This window comes from Lepisosteus platostomus, chromosome 9 (assembly GCF_059453375.1).
Source record: "Lepisosteus platostomus isolate fLepPlt1 chromosome 9, fLepPlt1.hap1, whole genome shotgun sequence".
Taxonomy (NCBI): Eukaryota; Metazoa; Chordata; class Actinopteri; order Semionotiformes; family Lepisosteidae; genus Lepisosteus; species Lepisosteus platostomus.
Genome location: NC_142619.1, coordinates 6,507,305 through 6,531,948, shown reverse-complemented (window position 1 = coordinate 6,531,948; position 24,644 = coordinate 6,507,305). Strand labels below are relative to the sequence as shown.

The 24,644-nt window shown below is 40.4% G+C and overlaps 1 protein-coding gene across 2 annotated transcripts in view; it reads right to left on the bottom strand.

Moving 5' to 3' along the window:
* srgap1a (SLIT-ROBO Rho GTPase activating protein 1a) overlaps positions 1-24,644 on the bottom strand; it is a 143,965-nt gene that overhangs the window by 24,510 nt on the left and 94,811 nt on the right. Inside the window, exons 9-18 of one of the 2 annotated variants that reach the window (XM_088646689.1) lie at positions 19,592-19,789; positions 19,395-19,479; positions 18,381-18,408; positions 17,194-17,296; positions 14,496-14,556; positions 13,428-13,505; positions 12,828-12,962; positions 4,365-4,470; positions 3,048-3,272; positions 1,396-1,475 (exon numbers count right to left, since the gene is read on the bottom strand). In XM_088646689.1, coding sequence (XP_088502815.1) covers positions 1,396-1,475; positions 3,048-3,272; positions 4,365-4,470; positions 12,828-12,962; positions 13,428-13,505; positions 14,496-14,556; positions 17,194-17,296; positions 18,381-18,408; positions 19,395-19,479; positions 19,592-19,789 — 1,099 coding nt within the window. Of the gene's footprint in view, positions 1-1,395; positions 1,476-3,047; positions 3,273-4,364; positions 4,471-12,827; positions 12,963-13,427; positions 13,506-14,495; positions 14,557-16,611; positions 16,646-17,193; positions 17,297-18,380; positions 18,409-19,394; positions 19,480-19,591; positions 19,790-24,644 lie in introns of both variants that reach the window. The other variant, XM_088646690.1, reaches the window with a different exon arrangement.

The window sequence follows — 24,644 nt, the reverse complement described above, 5'->3', positions numbered from 1 at the left end:
GAAAACGCTGAGGATGCCACCTTCAGAGGATATACACTACAGTTCTGTGAAAAAGTGCTCACTTCCTTTCAAATTATCCGAATAGTTGCCTGTTTTTTTGCCACTGAATGTTAGCAGAGCTTCTTGTGTGACCTAGTGATAACAGTACATAAAAGGAGTCTGAGTCAACAAATAACACCAGAATTCTGGTGCTTGTTTCATTTATTTATTAAACAAAGTAATCTGATATCCCATGTCCCTGTGTGAAAACTGGTTCAGTTCCATCTCTCAGTGGGGGCTTTGATCTTACATTCACAAAAAAAAGAAGCAGCCAACTCTTCTTGCTACATATTCAGTCATGGGTGAAGCTTAGTTTTGTTTTATTTGAATTTGAATTTGCAATTCAATTCAGAAAGTGTGTAGTTATTTGGTGGAGGACCTGCAAATAAGAATCAAGCACCAGTATGTGTAGCCCCCTCACCTGGATGATGCGACGGCAGCCAAAGTGCGCCAGTACACTCATCTATCAATTGAGAGGAAAACAGTGTGATGAAGACAATTCATTAGATGGGAATTATTAGGAGGCCATGATTGGTAAAGTCCAGGGGGTAGTTGGGGCAGGAAGCTGGGGTAACACCCCTACTCTTTTTGAGAACATCATTAGCATGCACTCTCACTTCATTATCCAAAACTCGCAGATGACTGGAGACTTCAAGATCTTTTTTCAACATTTCTTTATGCCCAGGAATGTGCGCAGTCTCCCTTCTTTGGACTGATGTCAGAACAGAACGGCAACATTGTTTTGTGTTGAGTGTTGAACAAAATGTACATAACTCACACCCAGCAGGTGTGAGCCTGGCTGGTACCTCGATGGGAGACTTCCTGAGAAAAACTAAGGTTGCTGCTCGAAGAGGTGTTAGCGGGACCAGTAGGGGGCGCTCATCCTGCTGTCTATGTGGGCCCTAATGCCCCAGTATAGTGATGGGGAAACAAAACTGTAAAAAGGTGCCGTCCTTCGGATGAGATATAGGTCCTGACTCACTGTAGTCATTAAAAATCCCAGGGCGTTTCTCGAAAAGAGTAGGAGTGTTACCCCAGCGTCCTGGCCAAATTTCCCCCTGGCCTTTACCAATCATGGCCTCCTAATAATCCCCATTTATGAATTGCCTATCCTCACTGATAGATGATGTGAGTATACTGGCGCACTAAGGCTGCCGTTGCATCATCCAGGTGTGGCTACACATTGGTGTCAGTGGTGGGTGTCCTCATTACCTCTAAAGCACAATTTATCATCATTTGTTTGATGCTGCCATAAATTGTGCAGAGTGGGAACAGGACAGGGCAACACACACATCAGAGTCCGAGAGTTTCCAGTCAGGTCAGATCCCCAGTGCAGACAGGCTGATGGGAACATACCATCGTCACTGGTGCGGGGCTCCGTCTCTCCATCCTGATCCACCTCTTCCAATGTGCCATGCTCGCTGTAGGGACTATCGCTGCAAGGGACAAACAGAATTTTTTATGGTATTACAGTGTCCTTTCAAAGCAAACATGAAGATGTAAGCCCAACTGCTGCAAAATCAAGTACCAGTAGTTTACACAAAATCAAGGCAATATAACAAAATAATAGAAACAATGTAATCAGTCGAAGACAAATGTATGGAGGGCACTGGATCGAATAATACTAATTATTTTTTTGCTTGGCATAGCTGAAATCTTACTGAACTGATTTCTTCCTGCTGAGTAGTAAGATTTCAATTAAATATGTGTAAGACATACTGTAGGGTGCTAACATCAATGCTTGCAACCCTACAGGAATAAAAAACTAAAACTTGAATCAAGATACACATACAGATCCTAAATATATGGGTATGAGCACCATCGCTGGAATAATGAACATCAGTTGTAGCTTTACAAACTACCCTAGTAATAACACATCTTAATGATGAAAGAACCTTTTTTTAAGAAAATGCATCAAGAAGAAAATTGATGTGTAACGTAATGCAATAAATAGCAACTTTCATCCTCTCATATGTCAAAGAGAAATGTTTATTTCTTGACTGGATCTTGAACACTGGCCATCTTTTAAAGCCCTTAGTTAATTTTCAGGTAAACTGCAGATTGTGCATATCATTCTACACAGTCTTCAGTTTTGCAGCAATCAGCTACCTTCTGTAATGTGCAAACACGTGTTAGCAACCCTTCATATCTCACTTTCCATTTCATATACTGCAGGTGACTAATCAACTCTGAACAAAAAGAATAATTATCAGATTCTGATGTGTCATCAAAATGTGAACCATTTATATCAGCCATTAACCCACGAGTGCTGTCAGCTCATAATAACTCCCAAAACAGGCGCGAGGAGAAATATTGAGCGTATTGAGAGTTTCATGACATGCACCACTGTGACACTTGCCTTGAATTTCAGACTAATTCTATATTTACTTGACACAAAATTTTAATCCCTTCTAGTAGACAGCAGAAGTAATCCAAATGTATTATGAGAAACGACAGGAATGGCATTAATGCCATCGCTTCTTCAGTGTTTACAGCAGACGGAGACTTAAGAGTTCTTCAACTGTCGGCTTTTCCTCAAAGAAGGAAATATGACAAACGGGGCCGCACGTGTCTGGAGTGCAATGTCTTGGGACTGAGCTGATCTGAGACATGTAATTAGGCATGGCTATATTTAATCCTCCAGTTGTAAAGTAGACACAGCTAAGAGCTTCTCAGAAGTCTGGAGAACATGAGGCTGCCTTTAAAGATGGACAAGATGGATGGAGGAGATCTTTTTCAAAAAGCACCTGGGAAAAAACATCTTTGCCAATGCTGATGACAATTTTTAAGGATGCCAAGAAATGATTCCGACGCAGTAGTAATTATTAAAGGTTTAATTAGAAAAGTATTAAAACGTTAACATTAAAAATGTTCCCAATGGACAGGTCCCACACTAATTTTGAAAGAACAGTGATTTTTCCTATGCTCATACTGTACCTTCCAAGGGTAGCAAATGACCGAGTGTCTACTAAGTTGGTCTGTGAAAACTCACATTATAAAATACTTACCAGTAGTCATCTCCAGCCATGCATTTCTCGTACACTGGGCCATCCAGCTCCTTGGCGTCTGGAAAAATGGTCTCATGGTGAATGATGATGGTCTTGATGATCTCATTCACATGTGCCTGGCAGGAGACTTGGTCTTGGATGTCCGGCACAGGCATCAAGGTGGGACCAAAGCAGATGGCCAAGTTGTAGGGGTCCATCATGTTTTCATCACTGTACTGTGACAAGCTGTGTTAACACAGAAAAGTTAGGAAAGGAAAAGATTGCTTCAATGGGTGGTACGGGTGATGGACACACTGTAACTTGGGTATAATTTCGACCATACCTGCATATAGAGCATAACTGTTAAAAGGCCAACATTTTAAAAAAAGAATTCCAAATTTATGGTCATCTAAATATTCTTTCATTTACAGGGCATTATGGATCAATGGAATCATTAAAAGAAATTCCACACTATTTAAAAGTTCTTTATTTTTGCATTAGTGATGTGTCATTTTTTCTTCTTCTCTTACTTGGTGTTGCCGAATGCAAAAAAAAGGTGGTATAATTATTTTAAAGATAGAATGCACAGCGCTCATTGATCATTAAAAAAACAGCTGGTAATGCACCTTCCTGATTTGTAAAGGGCTGTGGGTACAGTAGTGAAAGTAATCTTGCTTGTGTATACTCTGCTAAGGACATGCTAGCAATGTTGTTTTATCAGTTCTATATGAACAAGTTTTACTTGTAAGTAATGTAAACATGTTACTTGTAATGAGACGTGTACGAAGCACAGGAGTGACCATTTTGAGTTTTGATCTATTCATATCTCCCTTACACATCTAGCTCTTCGGTATGGTACCTGTTTCTCTTTGGATACTCATTTGTACACTGAATCGGATGCTGATCAACCTATACAAAGCCAATTTATTTAAATATATACACATTGCAGTTAAAAATTAAATTATAAAGTATTAGGTTTTTAAGACATAAAAAAGCAAGTCACTAATAGATTTAAGCTGGCCACAACTACCTCTAAACTGGAAGAATAAAGGAATTGTTGCAGTATTTAAGAATCCCCCTTCAGTGACTCGTATGCCGTGAATTTTGCCAGAATGATTTCTAGCATTTTTTCACTCTACAGAAAGAGTGAGAATAATAAAGACACAATAATTTTAACTTCCGATATATAAAACTTTGTTAGCTTGTCCCTGTACTGCTCAGTCTGCAAATTAATAGCTCAACCTCTTTACATACAATTACAAATAATTTATGTTTGCTTTACACTGAAGCACAGGAAACAGCTGTGATTGACTGGACATAATTAGCACAGATACTTACTGATTGAGGAAGGCAAAGAGGTATCTCATCACTATAAGGACAGACCTGGGCACTGTCAGCAGAATCTTGCGGATGTACAGAGCTCTCTCATAGAGATTTTCTATTCCTGGAATAGGAGCAGACATCTGCTGTTACAACAAGCACAAGTTCCATTGAAGTTCCTTAAATATAAGAAATTCACAAATCTTTATATCAAGTTTGCATGAAACCATAAATATGAGCAAAACATTAAGACGGCACAAATCTTTTACAACTTTAGCAAACATTTCCTATATGGCCTAATGCATATCTAAATTAAGAATGCATTTGTTAGGTTATATGATATTCAAATTTGCATTCAACATCCTTTTTCATATTCTGGCTTTTATAAAATCGTGATATCCACTAAAGGAGAAAAGGAAAAGAACGTTGTATTTTTTGTGACAATTCTAACAAGTCTTCGTGCAGAATGTGCTTACTGAAAGAAATTCGGACAGATTCCAAAGTCTGAAACCTTAACAATACAAACCACAGACTGGACAGTGCAGACTGAGCTGTTGCAAGTTTAGGTTTATCCCTTGTTAACTGCAAAGGAACAATTTATTGAATATTGTTAATGCCTGATTTGTTTCAGATTTTTACTGAGAGGGCACTAATTAAGAAGGAAAACACAAAATTCAAACTAAAATACAAACTGCAGAAGAATGACTGTTCCCTTTATGTTTACAACTTTCAGTTCTGGCCCTGGGCCATATTCAACCTCTCCAACTCATTCAGAAGCAAGTTGCTCATCTATCTTTTTTTTTTTTACTTTGTTTTTCTTGTGCTACACTGTTACTCTGGTCCCTTCGTTGGATTCCCGAAGCTGCAGGCGTTCATTTCAAAAGGCTTGTTGGTGCCTAATGCTGTCTTAATCACTCTCATTCAGTTTGGTCTCCAGTCTCTTATCCTTCCCTCACCCCCCACCTTGCCTGACCTCTGAACTCCTCCTCCTGCCTGTCCATCCCCTCACCTCAAAGGAGATCCCATTCTTCTCCTTTGCCCCACACTGCTGATTTAGACTACTCAAAGAAGTCAGAACTGCTCGGTCGCTGAGCAACCTTTCGATGTCTCCTTGAGACTCATCTGTTGAGACAGCACCTGTGATCTCAGTCCCACTGTCATGAGCTTTTACCACCCACTGATATTGCAATCTGCTCAATTCCTTCTTCACTGTATTCAATGACTGCATGCCTCCACACTATTTACTGCTCGATGCACACTGTTTTCACTGTGCCTTGCACAGACACTGCACTGTCTTCCTCCTCATTGATTGGTCATTCTTATCTAATTACTCTTTTTTACTGTGTATGCATCATTTTTACTGTCCTATCATTACTTTACAGTATGAACTATCAAGTGTGCTGTAACATGTCATAGTTAAACACATCTGCTAAGCAAAGGAATAGTAATAATCATCCTGCAACTCACAACTGGCAGCCCACTGCAGTACCTGGATGGAAGACCTCCTGGTCTAAACTAAGGCTGCTACTGGAAGAGGTGGGGCCAGCAGGGGGCACTCACCCAGCGATCTGAGTGGGTCTTAAAGACCCACTATTGTGATGGGACACTATACTGTAAAAAAAAAAGGTGCCGTCCTTCGGATGAAATGTTAAACCAAGGGCCTGACTTTCTATGATCATTAAAAATCCCAGGTTGTTTCTCGAAAAGAGTAGGGGTGTACCCCGGCATCCTGGCCAAATTTCCCATCGGACTTTATCAATCATGGCCTCCTAACAATCCCCCTCTATAAATTGGCTTAATTACTCTGCTCTCCTCCCCACTAATAGCTGATGTGTGGTGAGCGTTCTGGCGCACTATGGCTGCCGTCGCATCATCCAGGTGGGGCTGCACATTAATGGTGGTGGAGGTGAGTCCTCATTACCTGTGTTACCAGAGTGGAGTGTCCAGAAAAGCACTATATAAGTGTAAGGAATTATTATTATTAATGTTGAAAAAGTAAGAGCCCTACCTACCGCACATACAGTAGACCTCAATATTTTGTTTAACAAAAACAGAATTTGTCAGAACGTGCTGTAAGCACAACAACATGCTAAATTTAATTGAAAATGGTTAATTGGTGCCTATGTGAGTAGCTCAAGTGATAAATGTATTTCTATCGCAAGCAGAAGATATCTCTATTTTCTTCTGATGCAGTGCTGTCATTATTAAAAATAAGCACCAGGTTTCACTCAGCACTGCGGTGTTAGTATCAGCCTTAATGCACAAGGTCAAAATGCCAGACACTGCTGTGTTTAATGAACTCAGATTTGTCCTTGTTATCTCTACATGAAGGCCACTCATCTAAATGTGGCAGGGCTCTGGATATATACATTACCAAGTGGAATCTGAGAATTTTTAAGCTGCTCGAACTGTACACTGACAGCACTGCTGTTCATCCCAGATTTAAAACTTTAAAAAAAGCAATCAAGCTTGATGGCATGGGAGTGTGTCTTTTGCTGTTTTAAAGGTTACAGTGCAGAGTCTGTATCGTGAGGTGTGAATGATGGAGAAATGACTTAAAACTCTAAAGATCACAAAGTAACAGCAGATCGAGGTTTCATTTATGGATCATCCATAACGTGCGGGACTCGTGTTCTAAAAACGTTCTGGAAACACGAGTGAATAGGGGTAAACCCTTCACAGACGAAAACGGAACTACTGTATACTGTATGTAATAGAACTTGATCAATTTGGCCAGGACAAGGAGTCATCAAAGTGACAACTAGGAAAACCTTAGTACTGTAGATACTCCAAACAGACGAAGGTTGTTTTTTGAAAGACTAATCCCAAAATGGTAGTGCAGTGGTTAGCATGGCTGCCTCGCAGCGCTGGGGCCCTGGGTTCAATTCCAGATCTGGGGGCGTGATCTGCGTACAGTCTGCGTGTTCATGTGGATTTCCTTCTGGTGCTCTGGTTACTTCCTGAAGTCTAAAAACATACTGGTCGATTAACTGGCTTCTGGGAAATTGACTCCGTTGTGAGCGTGTGCACGTCTGTGTGTGCCCTGTGATAGACTGGCGTCCCGTCCAGGGTGTACCCTGCCTTGAGCCCATTGCTTGCGGGGATAGATCCATCTCCCCATGTGACCCTGCATTGGAAGAAGAGGTTAGAAGATGGATGGGAGGATGGATGATCCCAAGAGAGCTCCCAAGATGATCTACCAATAAAAGACAATTGCCCAAACAAAGATTGGGTTTTACGAACATCAGTCATGTGCGGGTTTGAGCCTGAGCTACAGCATGTCATTAACTGACAGATTCTCCAAGCAGTACCACACCATTCCCCTAGTACTGCAGTAGATCTGGCTGGGATTAATCAATAAAGCCTCTCTTAGCTCCATGTGACCCCTTTATTTTCTCAGCACCTGTGGTGCTGTCAGTGAGGGACACGCCTCTCCTTCAATCAGTACTGAACCTCCGTTATGTCCCTACAGACGCATTAAAAGATGACTGGCTCATCTGGGGGGTGGTGGAGGGTCTAAAGAGCCTGGTACAATTCCTCATTCGTTGTGAGTTTATACAGTGGCAGGGTTTGCCACTGAGCCCAGACCTAAAAAAACACACATTGGGCAATTCCAAACTGGGAGGGAAGAATAACTGGAAAAAAAGAAAACTGCTGAAAAAAGAAAGATCAAGCTCATTATATCTCCACCCATTACGTGGAGAGCTCAGTGGTTATAAAAGATAATCAGTCTTGTAAATCTCTCAGGTCTTGCTGACAGGAAAAACTATTTTGGATTAGACGTGTAAACGAAATTAAATAATTTCCGGATCTTTTGTAAGATGATTTCGCTGAACATGCAGGAAAAAGATTAAGTAAAATGCATATGTCTGGGAACATTTGAGAGTGGCTTAGTGCAGTAAAATGTTCTTGTTCTCTGCATCCCTTATATTTAAAGTATAAACAGTTTAGATTGATTAGTAAAACATTATAAAAAATATAAATCTAGTTTGACTACAATAATGTAGGTGATAGACACGATCTACAATAAATCTTGCTCTAGTTTTGCAAAAATTCTGGCTCTCAGAGAACACAAACAGCTAACCAATTTCCTCTGAAATACAAAATCTAAGCAGTATTATAAAACTCAATGACTGAAAGACTGCATAATCATATTTGGATACTTCCAAAATGCACAACGGAGATTGTGTGCATTTGTATTAACTCAACAGCGGTGATAGTTAGACATTTCCGTGTTGTTACACTCACAAGTAAAGAGAAACGGCAAGAATACTAACACTAATACGGTTAGCTTAACACAGTTAAGAGCTAAATATGTACAGTGTCTTTCAAAAGAATTGGGATAGTGAAGTCAAAACTGTATTTTTTTTAACTATGAGTTCTCCTAGGACTTAGATGTTATAAATAAAACACGACCTATAAGTAGAACTCCTAAGTATTTTATTTTTAGTGAAGCCAATTAAGTTTTACCCTCTTGGGTCGATTAAACAAACTGAATATTGAAACGTTATTTTCAAGAAGAAAATACATTGGGACAACTGGAAGACCAGAGTCTCATTTTAGTCAGGAGTTTGTTTTTAGGTAATCGGGTACTCAGGATAGAGTTGCGGACTGTCTATCAACCTGTCTTGCTTTTGGCTGCAGTGTTTGGAGTCCACAGTCGAAAGTCAATATGAAAAGAAAAAAAACTGTCCTATTCCTTTCAGAGGAGAGCAGGCAATTGTGAAGCTCAAAGACAAAGAAAAAGTCACTACACAAAAATTGGGCATTCCAATTTGGAACATATTGGGGAAGAAAATACCCTCAGGTAATGTATTATTACCAATCAGCCAAGATCAGACTGGCCAAGAAAAACATCTAATGTACAGATAAATAGAAGATGTCAAGGAAAACCTAAAACAACTATCAGTGAAATAACCCCCAATCTCTGAAGTGCCGGTATAAAGTCCACAGTGTGCAGAAGACTGAGACTGCAGAATTACAAAGCTACACTATGAGTGTAAGCTTCTCATCAGCACCAAGATCAGAAAAGCCAGTTTAACATTAGCTTCTGAATTTACAGAAACTTTTTGTCTGTTTATATAGAAAGAAATCCTTATTGGTTAACAAGGCCATGAACATACTGTCAATGCCACCTTGCAATGGGAGCTCTTTATGAGATAAAAAGTGGAATATCTTAGACTTGCCAAGTCAATCACTAGATTTTAATCAAACTGACCACGTCTTTTCAGTGTCAAAAACTGTCACGACCCCCCAAGAATAGTCAAGAACCCCAACTGGCTGCAGCAAATACACGACAAAACATGTCAAGGACAGAGCTTTTTTTAAGTCTGTTTTTGTTCTAATATGACAAAAGATATGACCAAAATTAAAAGAAGTTGTTGTAAATAAAGTTGTTATTCTCATTTATAATAACCTTGTGATAGACACAAACGGCTTGATTTTATGGACATAAAAAAATGGCTGTCCCGAAACATTTGTAAGGCAGTGCATGTACTATTTATTATAATAATAATAATAATAATAATAATAATAATAATAATAATAATAATAATAATTGCTTACACTTATATAGCGCTTTTCTGGACACTCCACTCAAAGCGCTTTACAGGCAATGGGGACTCCCCTCCACCACCACCAATGTGCAGCCCCACCTGGATGATGCGACGGCAGCCATAGTGCGCCAGAACGCTCACCACACATCAGCTATCCGTGGGGAGGAGAGCAGAGTAATTAAGCCAATTTATAGAGGGGGATTGTTAGGAGGCCATGATTGATAAAGGCCGATGGGAAATTTGGCCAGGATGCCGGGGTACACCCCTACTCTTTTTCGAGAAACAACCTGGGATTTTTAATGACCACAGAGAGTCAGGACCTCGGTTTTACGTCCGAAGGACGGCGCCTGTTTACAGTATAGTGTCCCCGTCACTACACTGGGGCATTAGGACCCACATGAGCCGCAGGGTTAGCGCCCCCTGCTGGCCCCACTAACGCCTCTTCCAGCAGCAACCTTAGTTTTTCCCAGGAGGTCTCCCATCCAGGTACTGACTAGGCTCACACCTGCTGAGCTTCAGTGGGGCTGCCAGTTGTGAGTTGCAGGGTGATATGGCTGCTGGTAAATTATCCATCTTCTAACTGCTTCTTCCACCTCAGGGTCACAAGGGAGCCAGAGTCTATCCAGGCAAGCAATGGGCACAAGGCAGGGTACACCCTGGACGGGCCACCAGTCCATCATAGGGCAGATGTATTGGATAAAGCACTTAGAAAATGGGTGGATGGATCTGTTAAATGGTAAATGATCTGGTAGTTTGGCATCTCTCAGAAAACAAAGTAAAACCCCTGATCATGAAATTACTTACATTTACATAAAGGACAGACACGACTACAAATGCTGAACTTTTACAGCTGTTTTCATTACTTTACCACAGCTGTATAAATAGTAAACTTCAGTAAATTCATAAGGACCTCTGGCTATTAGCTCATTACTCCAAGTGAAATAATGAGATGAGAAACATGCCCTTAGCAGACGCTGGGACAGCTCCAGCACCGGCAGCTTTGCCTTTTTACTGAATGAGTCGCCAGGAGAGTGTGGTGCTTCATTGTTGGGAAAGTCAGCTGCACCTCATTACTGCTGGAGAGGAAGAGGAGGTCAGCGCTGATCATTAGCATGTGGCACCACAGAAACGAGTATGACTCACTCTTCCATCCGCCCCAGCGCATGGTGCACCTCCACAATAAATCACAGAAGGCATTAGATCAGCTGTCTTCGGTGCTGGTATCGCCAGTGATAGATGAAGGAAAGAATATCTTCACTGGATGTACAGTGTGCAAGTAATTCAAAAAGAATGCAGCCACACAAACAGCTGCAGCCAGTGTGCGATACGCCAAGAGGCACCCTGGGTTTTCCAAAACGTTCAAAGGAACCCCAAATCGTTAAAAGTGCATGATTTGCTGTCAGTTTTCGCAGCTGTGTAACAAACCCTAAAAGACATTTTTGCCCGCTGACAGAAATATAAAACAGCAAAGCCCACTATTACGGTTACAGACCGAGTCTTGGAAAGCAGGTGTTGCTAGCGGGATGTGGGTTTAGAGATGGTTTTTGTTTTACATTCTTGTCCAAAACACAGCACTGAAAACCATACAGATTTTGTGCTTTCAACGCGCTGCAGATCATTCTACATAGAAAACATAGCCTGTATTAAGACACACCTCTGAGCTGACAAATTCACTCGGAGCATTCTCTGCCACAGAGTCAGTCTCTGCCTACAGTCTGGTTTCCATTCTGAAAAAGGTGACAACACCTACTGTACAGTATATACAGTATTATATCAACTGCTGAAGGGACAACAGACACTTAAAGTCACATTTAGGATGCAATGTAGCTGCTCCAGTCCAAAGAAAGTGGATAACCACGTTGTAGGAAAATATCAGTCAAGATCTTCCTTAGCAAAAGAATGAAGAAAAAAAACTTCTGTGCCACTAACACAACAAAATATTTTTAAAGGCCTAATTTAATTTTAGTAGACTTGCTCATTCTTTGCCGAGGTGATGCTACAGAAACCTTTTCTCTGTTGATACTGACTTTTTCTGCTATTAAAGACAGATGAGTCTATGAGCATATAGAGTGAATTCTAAACACCAGGCGAGTCTCCTAGACTGCACTCACTCTAACCCTGAAGACAGCCTCACTGTAATATAACACCCACGGATTTTCCCTACAGGGTTGGTGGGTCTGCTCACAGTGCACTGACCTTCTCTTGACTGGTGATGACTGGTGAACTACTTACTGTCAGAATAATGCTTTTGATAAATCTGAAAATTCACATTTCAAGGAATTTTGAACGCCTTCTCACGCAAGTATGTACAGACGAAGGGAATTTCTGCTTGCCTTTAATAACGGAAGTGAAAAATGAAACACGAAAAACTTAACCTTGACACGACCATAAGTGGCCTAAAAAAAGGCCAAATGAAAAGGTTTTTTAATATCACGCTGTTTGTTCACCAAGCGAGTAGGTTTCAAGAAGACCCATCTCCACTGTATTTCAGTATCATGTTTTATCAGCAAAACTATTCTTTCAGATGAGGACTTTACAGTAGTTTTTACATCTGTTCCCTAAGTGGGTCATCTGCACAAATAAATTAGGCCATCCTTAATTAATACTTGCATTCCTGGCGTCAGCTATGTGCAAGCATGGCAAGAATTCATCTGAGAGTTAAAATAGCTAGGGATAATAAGACATTAAAACACATTACAGAGTTTAGTAAGAAAAGCACAGTGAATAAAGGAGACTTAAGCTTTATAAGAGTTATTCAAAACTGAGATTTTAAGATCCCCCAAAATGCAGTAATCTCAAGCCTCAACAGTCCATACATCACGACAACCTTTTTCATTGGTTTATGTCACCCTTCTTTTCATAACTAAAGGGAGTGTGAATGAACAGGTCTATCAGATGCAAGAGGAGATAGCTGAGATTGACTTACTGATACAGGAAATGAGATCATTAAATCTTTCCTTGGGAAAGAGTGGGTTTTCCAGCCCTCTGAAGTAGAGCTTGAGAACTCCGGCAACTGAGTTAATATCATGGTTGTTCTCCTCATCTGTCAGGGGATCGTTACCTGATGGACAAAATGAACAGATGTACAATATTTAGCTATTTCAAGAAAATCACCATATGATATGGACAGATTAGGCAGTGCGTCTAGCCAGACAATTAAGTTTTTATACTCCTATTACCCTCCTCCTCCCCACGAAATGGAAAAAATGCTCTTAAAAATCTTCACACTGCTGCTGCCAAGTTCACAGTCCACACAGCTGACTCTTTTTCCTGTGGGTTTTCCCAAAATTGGACGATTTCATACAGCTGGAATTGAAAGCACCCACTGCTGTCTAATGACAAAAAAGGGTGAAACCGAAGGAAATTAAGATTTCAAATGTCAGTGATGGAGTCCAGAAACCAGAGGCCACATCCCTGCAGTGCCCCTGACACCTCGTAGAAAAACCTTGGACCTCTCCAAGGTGGGAGATTCGGCTAGCCCTCATGACCTGCTTATCATGTTGTGAGACTGAATGTGATAACTCACCTCTCTCGAATGAGTTCTTGATATCATTGACTTCCACCTGTGACCCTGACACTCTGAATATTCCCTGATGCTGGAGTCCTGAGGGGACCAAAATGGAGAAAAGCATTTTAGGCCTTTGCTGCACTCGTGGTTTCAGAACAGGATCCAACACCCACAAAGGAAGGACAGAAACACTGGGTAGTAACTACTGTCGGGATCAGACTGGAAAAACTGGTGGTCACGTTTTTTTTTTCCCCTTATCCTACAATCAATGTGGATAAGCCTATCACCAACTATTATAAAGTTCTCCGTCATATCCTTCCTATCACTAAAATCGCTGAAGCCAAGACCTAGGCATAGCAGTGCATAAAGTTTATTTAGAGGAAACAGGTGGTTTCTCATACGTTTTGCTGAACGTTTCTAATAGTTGCCTCTGCTCTCTGGCTAGTTACAGTATAACCAAAAGTTATATGTCTACTCAAACACCGTTATTGTAAGAAACACCAGGAACTTCACATATAGTGCGATACTGAACAACGACAGGCCTATCTAACTGGCAGAAAAACTTTACTTCCTAAAAACTATAGACATGATTCTTTAGCTTAGCTGTACATGTAAAGGGAATCTCAAAATGGCAACAAAATGTGTACTGTATGAAGCTGTATGTGACAGTATATAAGGGCATTCATTGACAATAAGTACAGGTACACAAAATCATTTGAGTTATGTTTCATGGACAGATTTATGATGGCTTTATAATATCTGAGGAGATTTGTACTTAAAATTGAAGAAGCATTATGATTTTTTTACTGACTAAAGAGCACTGGAAGAAAACAAAGAAACAGGCTTGCCCAGTGGAACAAAATATTTCATGTTTGTTGGTATTGTAGTGTCATATAATATATGCTCTATCTGGTCAAATGCAAAATCTTTTTTTTTTAATTTACTGAGTTGCACGGTTGGGATAACCTAACATCTAAAGTGTTGCTGACAGTGTCACGAATCCAGGCAATCACAGGATTGCTGAATCCGACTCTAGAAGTAAGCCATTTCCCTTTGAATTACCTTCAGCAATGCACGCTCACTTACCGTAGAGATTGATGAAGCGAATACAGCTTTCAACAACACGTGGGATAACCTGCCCAGAATCCTTATGGGAAGAGACAATTCATGAGTCACAACCACTTAAATATAAATATTTCTCTTCATATGCATTGATATACAAAAGATATTCAAAAAGTTTTCCAAATGTACTGGAGGTCTACTGTACAGTGCATATGTATTACTGAAAGCTGCATGTATGGTTCTTTCCCGAGTCATAGAATGATTGACTTGTCAAAGCTTAAGTAACACAACAATTTGTTTTGGGAAGGAAGGACACACTATATCACTATATAGCAAGTCCCTGCTGGCATGACTGCTTTGTTAGACTATCACTCTTGTTCCACAGTGATGCGATGGGCAAAGGGAATTGCAGAAAACAGATTAAGGGTATTCCCAGGTCTGCACAATCCTCCTACACACTGTACAGAAAGTAAGAGTCTCTGCTCTTAAAAGAAAGTGAAGGGCTGGTGAATCAAGACTGATGCATTTTCAGACAAGCTTAAAGTTGAATGAATTATCCATGCATATCCCGGCATGTCAAAAGGTTCTGCCAAAAGGCCATCAGCCAAGATCACTACCAAGGGAGCCAGCCAGCTCAGTCTGTGTCTTATGTGGTTACTGGCAATCTGGCAATGAGATGAGGGTTCATCACTGAACAATGTAAAAATTCCCTGCATCTTTCACACAAGAGGATTATGGCCAGAGTTTTTTTTTTGTAATTCAACAAGGGCAACTGTATCGGTTATAAACTGGCCACAGCTACAATCCATTGTCCGTGTTCTGCTGACTTTGCAGCTGATGGGGTGGAATGTTTACACACTAGTATTCTGCTGAACTGCAATGCATCATTTCACAAGGCCAAAGCCATACAGGCTGACACAAGGACAAACATTCGCTCCGAGCGACTACTGTTGGCTTCAATCTATGAAGTCTGTGCTGTGCAGTACTGTACATGGTTTCCAAGGTGATGTCCACCATTCCCATCTGGGTAAAGGAATGGTCAGAAACATTCTATTTTATCTAGGAATTGTAATTTGAAGAACAAACAGGGTTCTAAGTTCAATAATTATCTAGTGTTATGCTTCTACATATGAGATGAAAAACTTTTTGAATGACCATTGTGTATATATATAAACATACTGATTATATATATATACTAGCATTACATACACCTACTGTATACATGCACTGTCGCAACACTAATACATTCCATTACACATATTAGACTCAGCAGGAGGGGTGAGCATTCAGAGAGTTAAAAAGAAAGTTGACAAGATCGACAGATTTATATCACCAAGCAGGAACCTGCAGTTTTACGGTTCACATCGTTAATTTTTTAGCTCTACCTCATGAGAAAAGATCCAATGTTCAAATCAATATTCACTGAATGATTTTTAAGAGGGGCAAGGCCACGTCTGTAAATCGAATGACCGTTCATATTAATGAAGGGTCTCCAAATCCTCTTTTAAAATGATTTATCCACTTCAGCATTTTTAAATATAAAAAGGGCAGCTAACAAAGAAGAGCATATCACTTTAAAAGGAATAATAAGGCAGGCCATCAATGTATGTATTTACTCTTAAGGTTTATCTCGTCTCCACTCACCACAATGGTTGCACAAAATAAATGACGATGAGTTTGGGGAGAGAATAAAATAAGACACTAAAGCCTTCCAAATGTGCCACAGTTAAAGACTTACCCTGAAGCATAACAGCATATTACCCGGCTGGAGCTAAGCTCTTTAAAAGCAGTAACTGTCTGCTTTTGGCTCTGCCAGGCCCTTTAATTAATTTCGCCTTCGTATCTTTTTTTAAAGTTAAGTTTTTTCTACCAGAGGAACGTGGAATAGCTCCATACACACGTGGAGAGGCCACAACGGAGAGCACTAGAGCGCTCCGTGTGCAAATGAGCTGGCTTTCCACGGGGAACAGGTGTCCATGCCGAAGAGACGCAAAACGGTCAGCGATTGTCAGCGATTCAATCAGGATCTGTGCAGTAAACCCCTCTCGTTTACAAACTGGCGGTCAGGAGGAGCGGCAAGAGCAGTAGCGCCGGCAGGAAGAGAGAGAGCAGGCAGCTTCCTTCGTTAAGAGCACTGTACCTGGTGCCTGGTGTGCGAGTTCCTTCGTCCCCGGCTGGAAGCGCGGAAGGGAAAAACAGAGAAGTGAAACAGACAGGAATCACTGCATCCCAAAAGCCACAGGCTCAAGCCCAAAGATCCCGAACGGCTTTCTTTTAGGATGGCGCACTCTTCAAGCGTGGGGGGGGGAAACGGGAGTTTGTGAGCTCTTGGCTTCGTTTGTTTTCTATTGACGCTCCCAGAATTTTAACGACCCGCCGATACTGGGCCGGGAGCTTTTTTTTTTAAAAAAAAAACACAAGGCAGTGAGAAATGGCTTTGGGGATGCTAATCCCTTCTGTGCCTTCTTGACTGCCGTGTCTGGTTTGAAAGCCCCGCCTGAGCCGAGCACACGCTCGGGGGGCTGCTCACTACTTCCATATCAAGAAGCGGAGGCCGAAAAATACTCCCGTTCTTCCGGCGTTTGAAGATGCAGCACGCTATTCCACCGATAAGAAGGGATTAGAAGCCCACAGGACCACAATGATCAGCCCCACAGAAGCAGAAGAAGGTAGGATCATTATGAAACAGAATATCAGCCATTAAGCCCGTTTTCGTCAGTACCTTGATAAAGGACTCCAAATTCCCATTGAACAACTTAACACTAAAAAAGGAGCATGGTCTAGGCTTCCTTATTTTCTGAGGTTTGGGAGGCACGTTTGGTGGCCTATGAAATGGAACAGGCATTACGTTATTATTCACATCGTTAGTCACGTTGTTCGAATTCAGCCCATAAATAAAAAGAAATCCACAGACCATAATGAATAAATGTGCGTCACTGCACATTCCAATGAGAGGCAACACTGCTGGGCCTTCAGGCTCCTAACTGAACTAAACTTGTGACTTCTGCACAAATTAGTGACTACAGAGGTCCATAATTTTCAAAAAAAATCACCTCAAAATGTTTTTTTTGGGGAGTTAAAACTTCTGATACATTTCTAATCATCTGACAGCAGTGTTACCACCATGTAGCCTGATCTTGTCAGATCTCTAGGCAGTACTGGGCCTGGTCAATACTGGGATAGACCTTCAAGGAAAACCCAAGTTGCTCCTGTAAGTAGTGTTGGTGGACAAGAAGGTGGCACTTTTTCCTCTGTTCCACAATTTCCAAAAGAAACATAGGCCCAGTATAGTGACCAGGGACACTGTGCTGCAGGAGGTGCAGAACTTCAGATTAGACATTAAACTGAGTGCCCTGTCTACTTACAGTAGTTATTAAATGTCTCATGACACTGTACATTAGGAGTTTCAACCCTGGTGCAGACCTGGCTAAATTCCATGCTGGGTTTGGCCAAAAGTAGATGGCCGAGACTTACAGTTTTCCTTCTCCACCTGAGGAGATAATTAACGGAACCACTGTAGCGATAGCATAAAGTCTAAGAATAGACTACCTTTTGGTTTTACCTGCCTGTATTTAAGAAGAAATCACATTATAATTTAGATGACAAATTCACTAATTTTAACACTCACCTAAAGTGAACTTTCAAGACTGAACATCTTCCTCTAGAAAATCTCATGACACTTTAATTGGGTGTGTTGGATAAAGTAACAACTGCAACCAAAGGGTGTGAGGGTGATTCGTTAGGGCTTATGACGGTGTGCAGTCCAGCATCAAAGATCAAGGCTAGCTCTCCTTAAAAACAAGTATCCTTTGTTTGACGATGTCTCTTCATCAGTTTCCTGGACTGATGCATTATTTTGCTGATTCCTGACGTACTGTATACCAGAAATGAAAGGGAAATCCTTCCTACCTGGTTGTCATGTACTCGGCTCTGTGACCTGAGGACAGAAACAGGAAAAGTGTGAGTTCCTAGAAAACGATTGGGAAGTTCCAGCACAGGTCTCCCTGCAGGTCTCTACGGCACCGCCTGTCCATTCAGCAAAGCCTACTGCCCGCCATCTGCCTTTCCTACAATTAGAGCCTGATGTACAGAGCCACCCAATGGTCAATTTTCAAAGAAACGAAATGGGGCACCTTTTAAAAATTTCACAAGCCACAAGGGTAACTCACACCATCTGCTTGGAGTACCAACACAATGCAACTTGTCAAAGTAGCCTAGCTAATGAGCATGTAAATCAACGTATTTTTTTAATATGTGATAAAAGAGGACAACCAGATGGGTGTTAGGATTAAGCAAAAGGATGTTTACATATCTGAACAGAATTGTATGATTTAGGAACATTTACTTTGGATCACTCAGAGAACTCCTTACTCTTGAGTGCCAAAAGAGGGTGACTTCAAAGTTTTGCAGGAAAGAATGGTACTCATTAAATTTGTCCTTTGCTTAAACATAATGAGACGGTAAGTATTCCTCTAGAAATGAATATCATCAGTGTAATCTGGTGTGACACACACAGAGTGCTTTTTAAAAACTGGCCAAGTGAATAATAAGGCTGAATTCTAGAAAAGCAACTTAGCGATCGTTTCACAAAGAACTCTAAAGCTGCATTAAAGATATTTCACTGAATTGTAGATCAAGGTCAACAATTTCTTAATATATCTGAAAAAGCAGCATCAAAACGTTGAAGTTTACATCCTCATATCAAGATACAGTAAAAGCGTGTTCACAAACCCCCAGAACCTAGGAAAATTTAAAAAAACATGCACTGAGCAGAGAAATAAAAAGTACTGTCTATTTAGGCTTTTGGAGAAGTTTTCCATATCTGTGGAAGGATTCTTTCTATCATAGAAACCAACCAAGCGTGCCCATGCAAAATGGAAAAAAAAAAGAGGAGCAGGGGGTCTCTTGTGGAAAACCAATTACCTTCTCCCAGTGTCCTTTTCAGTAAGTCATGCTTCGCCTGCAGCTTCGTGATGAGATTGCTTCCTTCCAGAAACTCTCTGAATTTCTGCAGAGAAGCACCGCAATCATATTTCATGGTTAAAACTGAGCGCTACAGGTCTTTGTTCAGAAAAACACAGAACAAGGGTGAAGGACAGGTGGCAAGGGGACCGTCCTACCATGAAATAGAATTGCTCCGTCTCCTGTTGGTTTGCCCTCCTCTTGGCAATGCTCGGCTTACTGAGGTACGTTTCCGATACCGTCGACTTCACCGACTCCGTTGAGCGACTGTGCTGGAAGCACTCGGACACGTCATAGTCCTCTATGGTCACCATGTCCTGAATTGTCTGAAGAGTGGCTTCGGTGGTTTTCTTGATCTTCAACGAGGCATGAGAAACACAATAATTATGGACAAGCAAAGCCTTGTGGGTTTTAACATTCAAGGGCTCTTAACAGTCAAGAGGTTTGGGGTTTCAAAAATGGTATTTTCCAGAACACCGCAATTCTACATGAACATCTCAGACCAAAACATCAAGTACGGTCATAATACAGCACTGTGGTTTCAAGACCAGTACTTCAATTTCACTACAAATCATCTTTCCAGCTAATACCTAATTATTTAAGGAACCTCAAGGCAGAGGGCATCCCTTCAATGAACAAAAGAAACACAAAACTGATAAAAGGCAACATTCAGGGCAGGAAGAGAAATGCCTAGCTGTCAAACTCCAGCAAAGCAGAGCTGTATTTTATCATGAAAACCCGAGTTCCTTTTGCTCCATATGCACTTATAAACATTTGAAATTCCAGCCTGCGAATATTTTCCCTTTTTACATGTGCATAATAAATCAAACTCACCGAATGTTCATAATCGGATTTATGATAAAAGGTGATAAAAACAACGAAAGGGCATTTTTGTGAAAAATCAACAAATTGCCTGGTTTGACATTCAAATAATTGAGAGATCGAAGTTTTGAAACAGAATGCTCCTTATCTCAAGGATCAATCCAATATTTTATCACTGAGTGGGGAATGTTTCTAACTACTTGTAATACACATTGAGCAACACAGTAATAAGGTGCATTGCCAGTGTGAGAGAGTTATATTCTGACATTCACTATCCTTTACCCACTGTGGGTCTGACCAGCTATAGCAACAAATAAGCAGTACAAACTTACTGCTTCATTTTATTTTTCAAACAATCCTTGTTCACACCTAAAGCATCTGTAATTACGTGCCCAAGAATTAAGAAAAAGGCAGATCTGAACAGACTGGTGTGATACTGTAAGTCTGACTCCCCGATGTGGAATAGTTGCTCATACCCAGATACACTAGAGAGGAATAAACACAGCAGAAACAATGCACTTTAAACTGCTGATTCTTATCTGCCGCGTGCAAAAATAATTATATTCCAACAAAAGGCAATTATGGAAATATGCAGGCAGCATCATGGTTAGTTGAAGACAAAACCTTGTCTGTGGGCCTTAATACAAAACCTCCAGGAGACATGTTTCTTGGAAAACTAGACATGAAAACAGACATGTTAAAAGGCAGAAATAGTATATTCCGCTCTGCTTATAACCCCTCATGATGGTCCCTCTTCTCATTACACAATTAGAGAGACAGACATATTGTATAACATGCTTTAGAAAAACTGCTAATCCATCTTAATCTGTAAAACAAATCCATTCACTATAACAACAGCCAAGAACCATCAGTTCACAGACTGCTGAGAAATAAATGTACTGTATCAGAGACAGGAGATTATCAATTCCAGTTTAGCTTCAATGATTACGGCCTTGAGCCTTAATTCTGAACACCTCCTCAGCTACCGTTCAACCGTTATCCTCCCGGCATTCCAACATGCCCTTTAATCTCAGAAACCATTCGATTATCAGCAGGAACTGAGGAACTGTGATCAATTATCCAATTAAAAATTAAAATATGAAACTCATAATTGTGCGAATCAAATAATTGACACAATATTAAAAAGGGATGTACAAACTAAATCAAAAGGCAATTTTTGTTTTCAGGTGAAAGACAAACATTAGCCACCTCGTGTACTGTCCACTGACAGATGTACCTTATTTTTCAAAACCTGCAATTTATCATTGGACCACACTTATAAGAGAACAAATTACACCATCATTTAAAACCACAAAAAGACACAAAATGAAGGGCTGGGATTCACACAGGTCAGAGGCAGTCCCCTTGAAAAAACACACAAGGGAAAGAATGTTAGGATCACTAGGAAGCTATAATGTATGGCTTAAGAGAGGCACTGCTCTGTGTTAATGTTCTGCTGGACACAAAAGAGTGGACACATAATTAATGGTGTGCCAGTCCAATAGCATGTCCACTCAGAAAGAAGAATTTTGCATGAGACAGTTGATTTGAACAAAACACAATTAAAGAATTGATTAAAATCTCTGACAGCCTACTTGTGGTTGCCGACACGTTTACTCTGACACCGATCTCTATGTTTGCACATTTTTTTAACTAGAATAATCACATGCTGATTAACTGACATTAATTCTAGCAAATACCACTGAACCGCACTCCATGAATTGCTCGTCAGTGGGACATGGCATCATGAAACATTTGAAGTGGATTTTAAACATGATAAAACATGACTGATTTATCTTCGATAATGCCAGTTAAATGATCAGGCCAAAGAAATACATAATTTGAAGCATGTTCCCAGTACAGTTCAATTCAGTACAGTTGATATATAATGTATATAATGCTCCCATAATCACCCTTGGAAATAATATTTGAGAAAATGATTTCCTCATAGCAGACAAGCTGATTGCATCACAAAAAAAGTTGTTAAATGCCGCTCAACAGGAATTACACCCCTTAAAGAATAGTGTCCACAAAATAGAAAATAGATTGAGGAATTAAATGCATACCAAGTCTTAGCATAGACGGAATGATAGCACAATAAACAGCCTTAGAGCCTGTTTTAAAGAGTGAAAGGGGTGAAAAACTGAATGTACCATATACCAAAAGAATGCATTTCAGTCAATCAGTTTCACAGATTTCTGAAGACAGCAAGGATATTAGATCCTAGACAAAGGTCCAGTTTGGATGTGGATACCCTTCCATTAAGATTCAATCCTATTATATACTGTACATTTGATGATGTGTGAGAATCTGACGTGGAAACAGACAGTACAAGCACTACGGAAAAGAAAGCAGTAGAGGAATGTACATAGATGAATTTTGGAATAAAGTGAAGAATTCTTTCCCAAATTAATGCAAAAGGCTCATCAATATCAATTGTCATCTGTCATCTGTCAACGTCAATTTAGTGGATTAGGAAATGGTTCTTTCATGCAGAAATACCAGTGTTAATGTGGGATTCCCCCCGGGTGCTCTATTTTGTCCCACAGTCCAAAGAAATGCTGGAAGGTTAATTGGCTTCTGGAAAAACTGCCCCTGGTGTGAGTGTGTGTGTCCTGTGATGGACTGTCACCCCCTACAGGGTGTCTCCTGCCTTGCATCCAATGCTTCCCAGTACATTGAGACCCTGAATTGGATAAGTGGTTATTGAGAGTAATGTGACAATATACCTTACTTTGAGCTCTCTTTCACTGAACATTTTACTTTCTACTTGCAAACCACTTTTCCTTATTTTTATGTACCACAAATTTATGGCATGGCATGCATTTTCTTATTTCAGTATTTTGTGTCTAATCATCTCAACTGAATCGTTAAATTTGGAAAGCATATATGATGTGTCATTGACAATCTCTAAGACTGAATAAAGCTGGTGCATCATCGTGAGTCAATTGCCATCGTAATGTAACTAAAAATGTACCCGCTTATGCGAATAAATTGTGTTTATTAAATAACTCATTAAAATTATGAATGTACTGTAATGTACTACTGATTGTTTTGTAAGTGGCTATATTGACCTCTTGGTGCTGGAGGTCTGAAAAATAGAAAATTAGTCACGAGAAGCTCTATCAGTGCCACAGCACAAGAGTTCAAAGACACTAGATGTCACTGTAAGTTACTGGAATTTTGCTTCCATAGAGCAAAGCTCTTAAGACTTTTATGAACCAGCTTTTGAAGATGTAGAAAACAAGATAAAACCAAATCTGTCCCTTCAGGTCAGCAATATGCTGTCAATATGTTGTCAACCCACATATTATCCGTTGACCACATGATCACATAGCCAAGCTGGGTTTTAATAAATACTTCCATCGGTCAGAAAACATTCTCTTCAGTTGAAAACCTTTTAAAGCCAATCAGTCATCTCACAGGCAGGTACACCAAATGGCTGAAAAGTGTGTTTCAAAACCACAGGGAACACAATCAGCATGAATGGAGTCTGACCCGTGCTGCTTTTATTAGACCTTGAGATTTGAATAGACTGCAATTACCGGACAGCAGCACACACAGCCTCAATGTGACTTTCAATAGCTTAACTAATGCTTGTTTGGAGCTGTTATAGCCATTGAGAGGTGAAGTTGCATCATCAGATGTTTCCTCTCAGTGACATATGGACTGCACTGGAAGCATATGGAGCCTGATGAACCTATCCAGTACAAATTCACTAAGAAGGAGCTGTCATGGTACAGTATATAAATGCAAACAATGATTCTGATACTCAAGGACTGACAATGGAAGGATAGAAGAACTACTAAGTTCTGGTAGGTTCTAGTCTTTCTCGGCAGCTGAATTTGGGATTAAGCAGCCCTCTCCAGGATCCTCTCGGACCAATCCACACAGCAGGGGACTGTTCTGAACACACTCTGCCACACCGTTTCCTGATTGGATACTTGCCTCCAGTGGGATCACCTTAAGTGCCCAAAACAGCAAAAGTCACAAAACCAATTTTTATTCCAGGAACCTCAGGACCCTTGTGGACAACCCCCAACAACGAATGCCCAAAGTGCTGTATGAAAACAAGACACTACAATAGGAACAGAAATCCTGCACCTAACCGTAGAATATTTCCAAAAGTAAATTGCCTTAAATGCTTCGATAAATTTATTTATCAGCGCTCCTACCCTGCTGTAAAACAAACCAAAGCTACAGCATGATAATCAAAGAGAACAGTATGCTGCATTCCTCTCGGAAACTTTAAATCTTATATAACAGAACACTAGTGAAAGCTTTCTAAAGTAAAAAAAAAAGGCAAAAAATGGAAAACATTTCATGGATGAACTTAATCTCAGTCCTTCCATTTGATAGTGCATTCTGTTCAATGTGTATGCCTGCCTT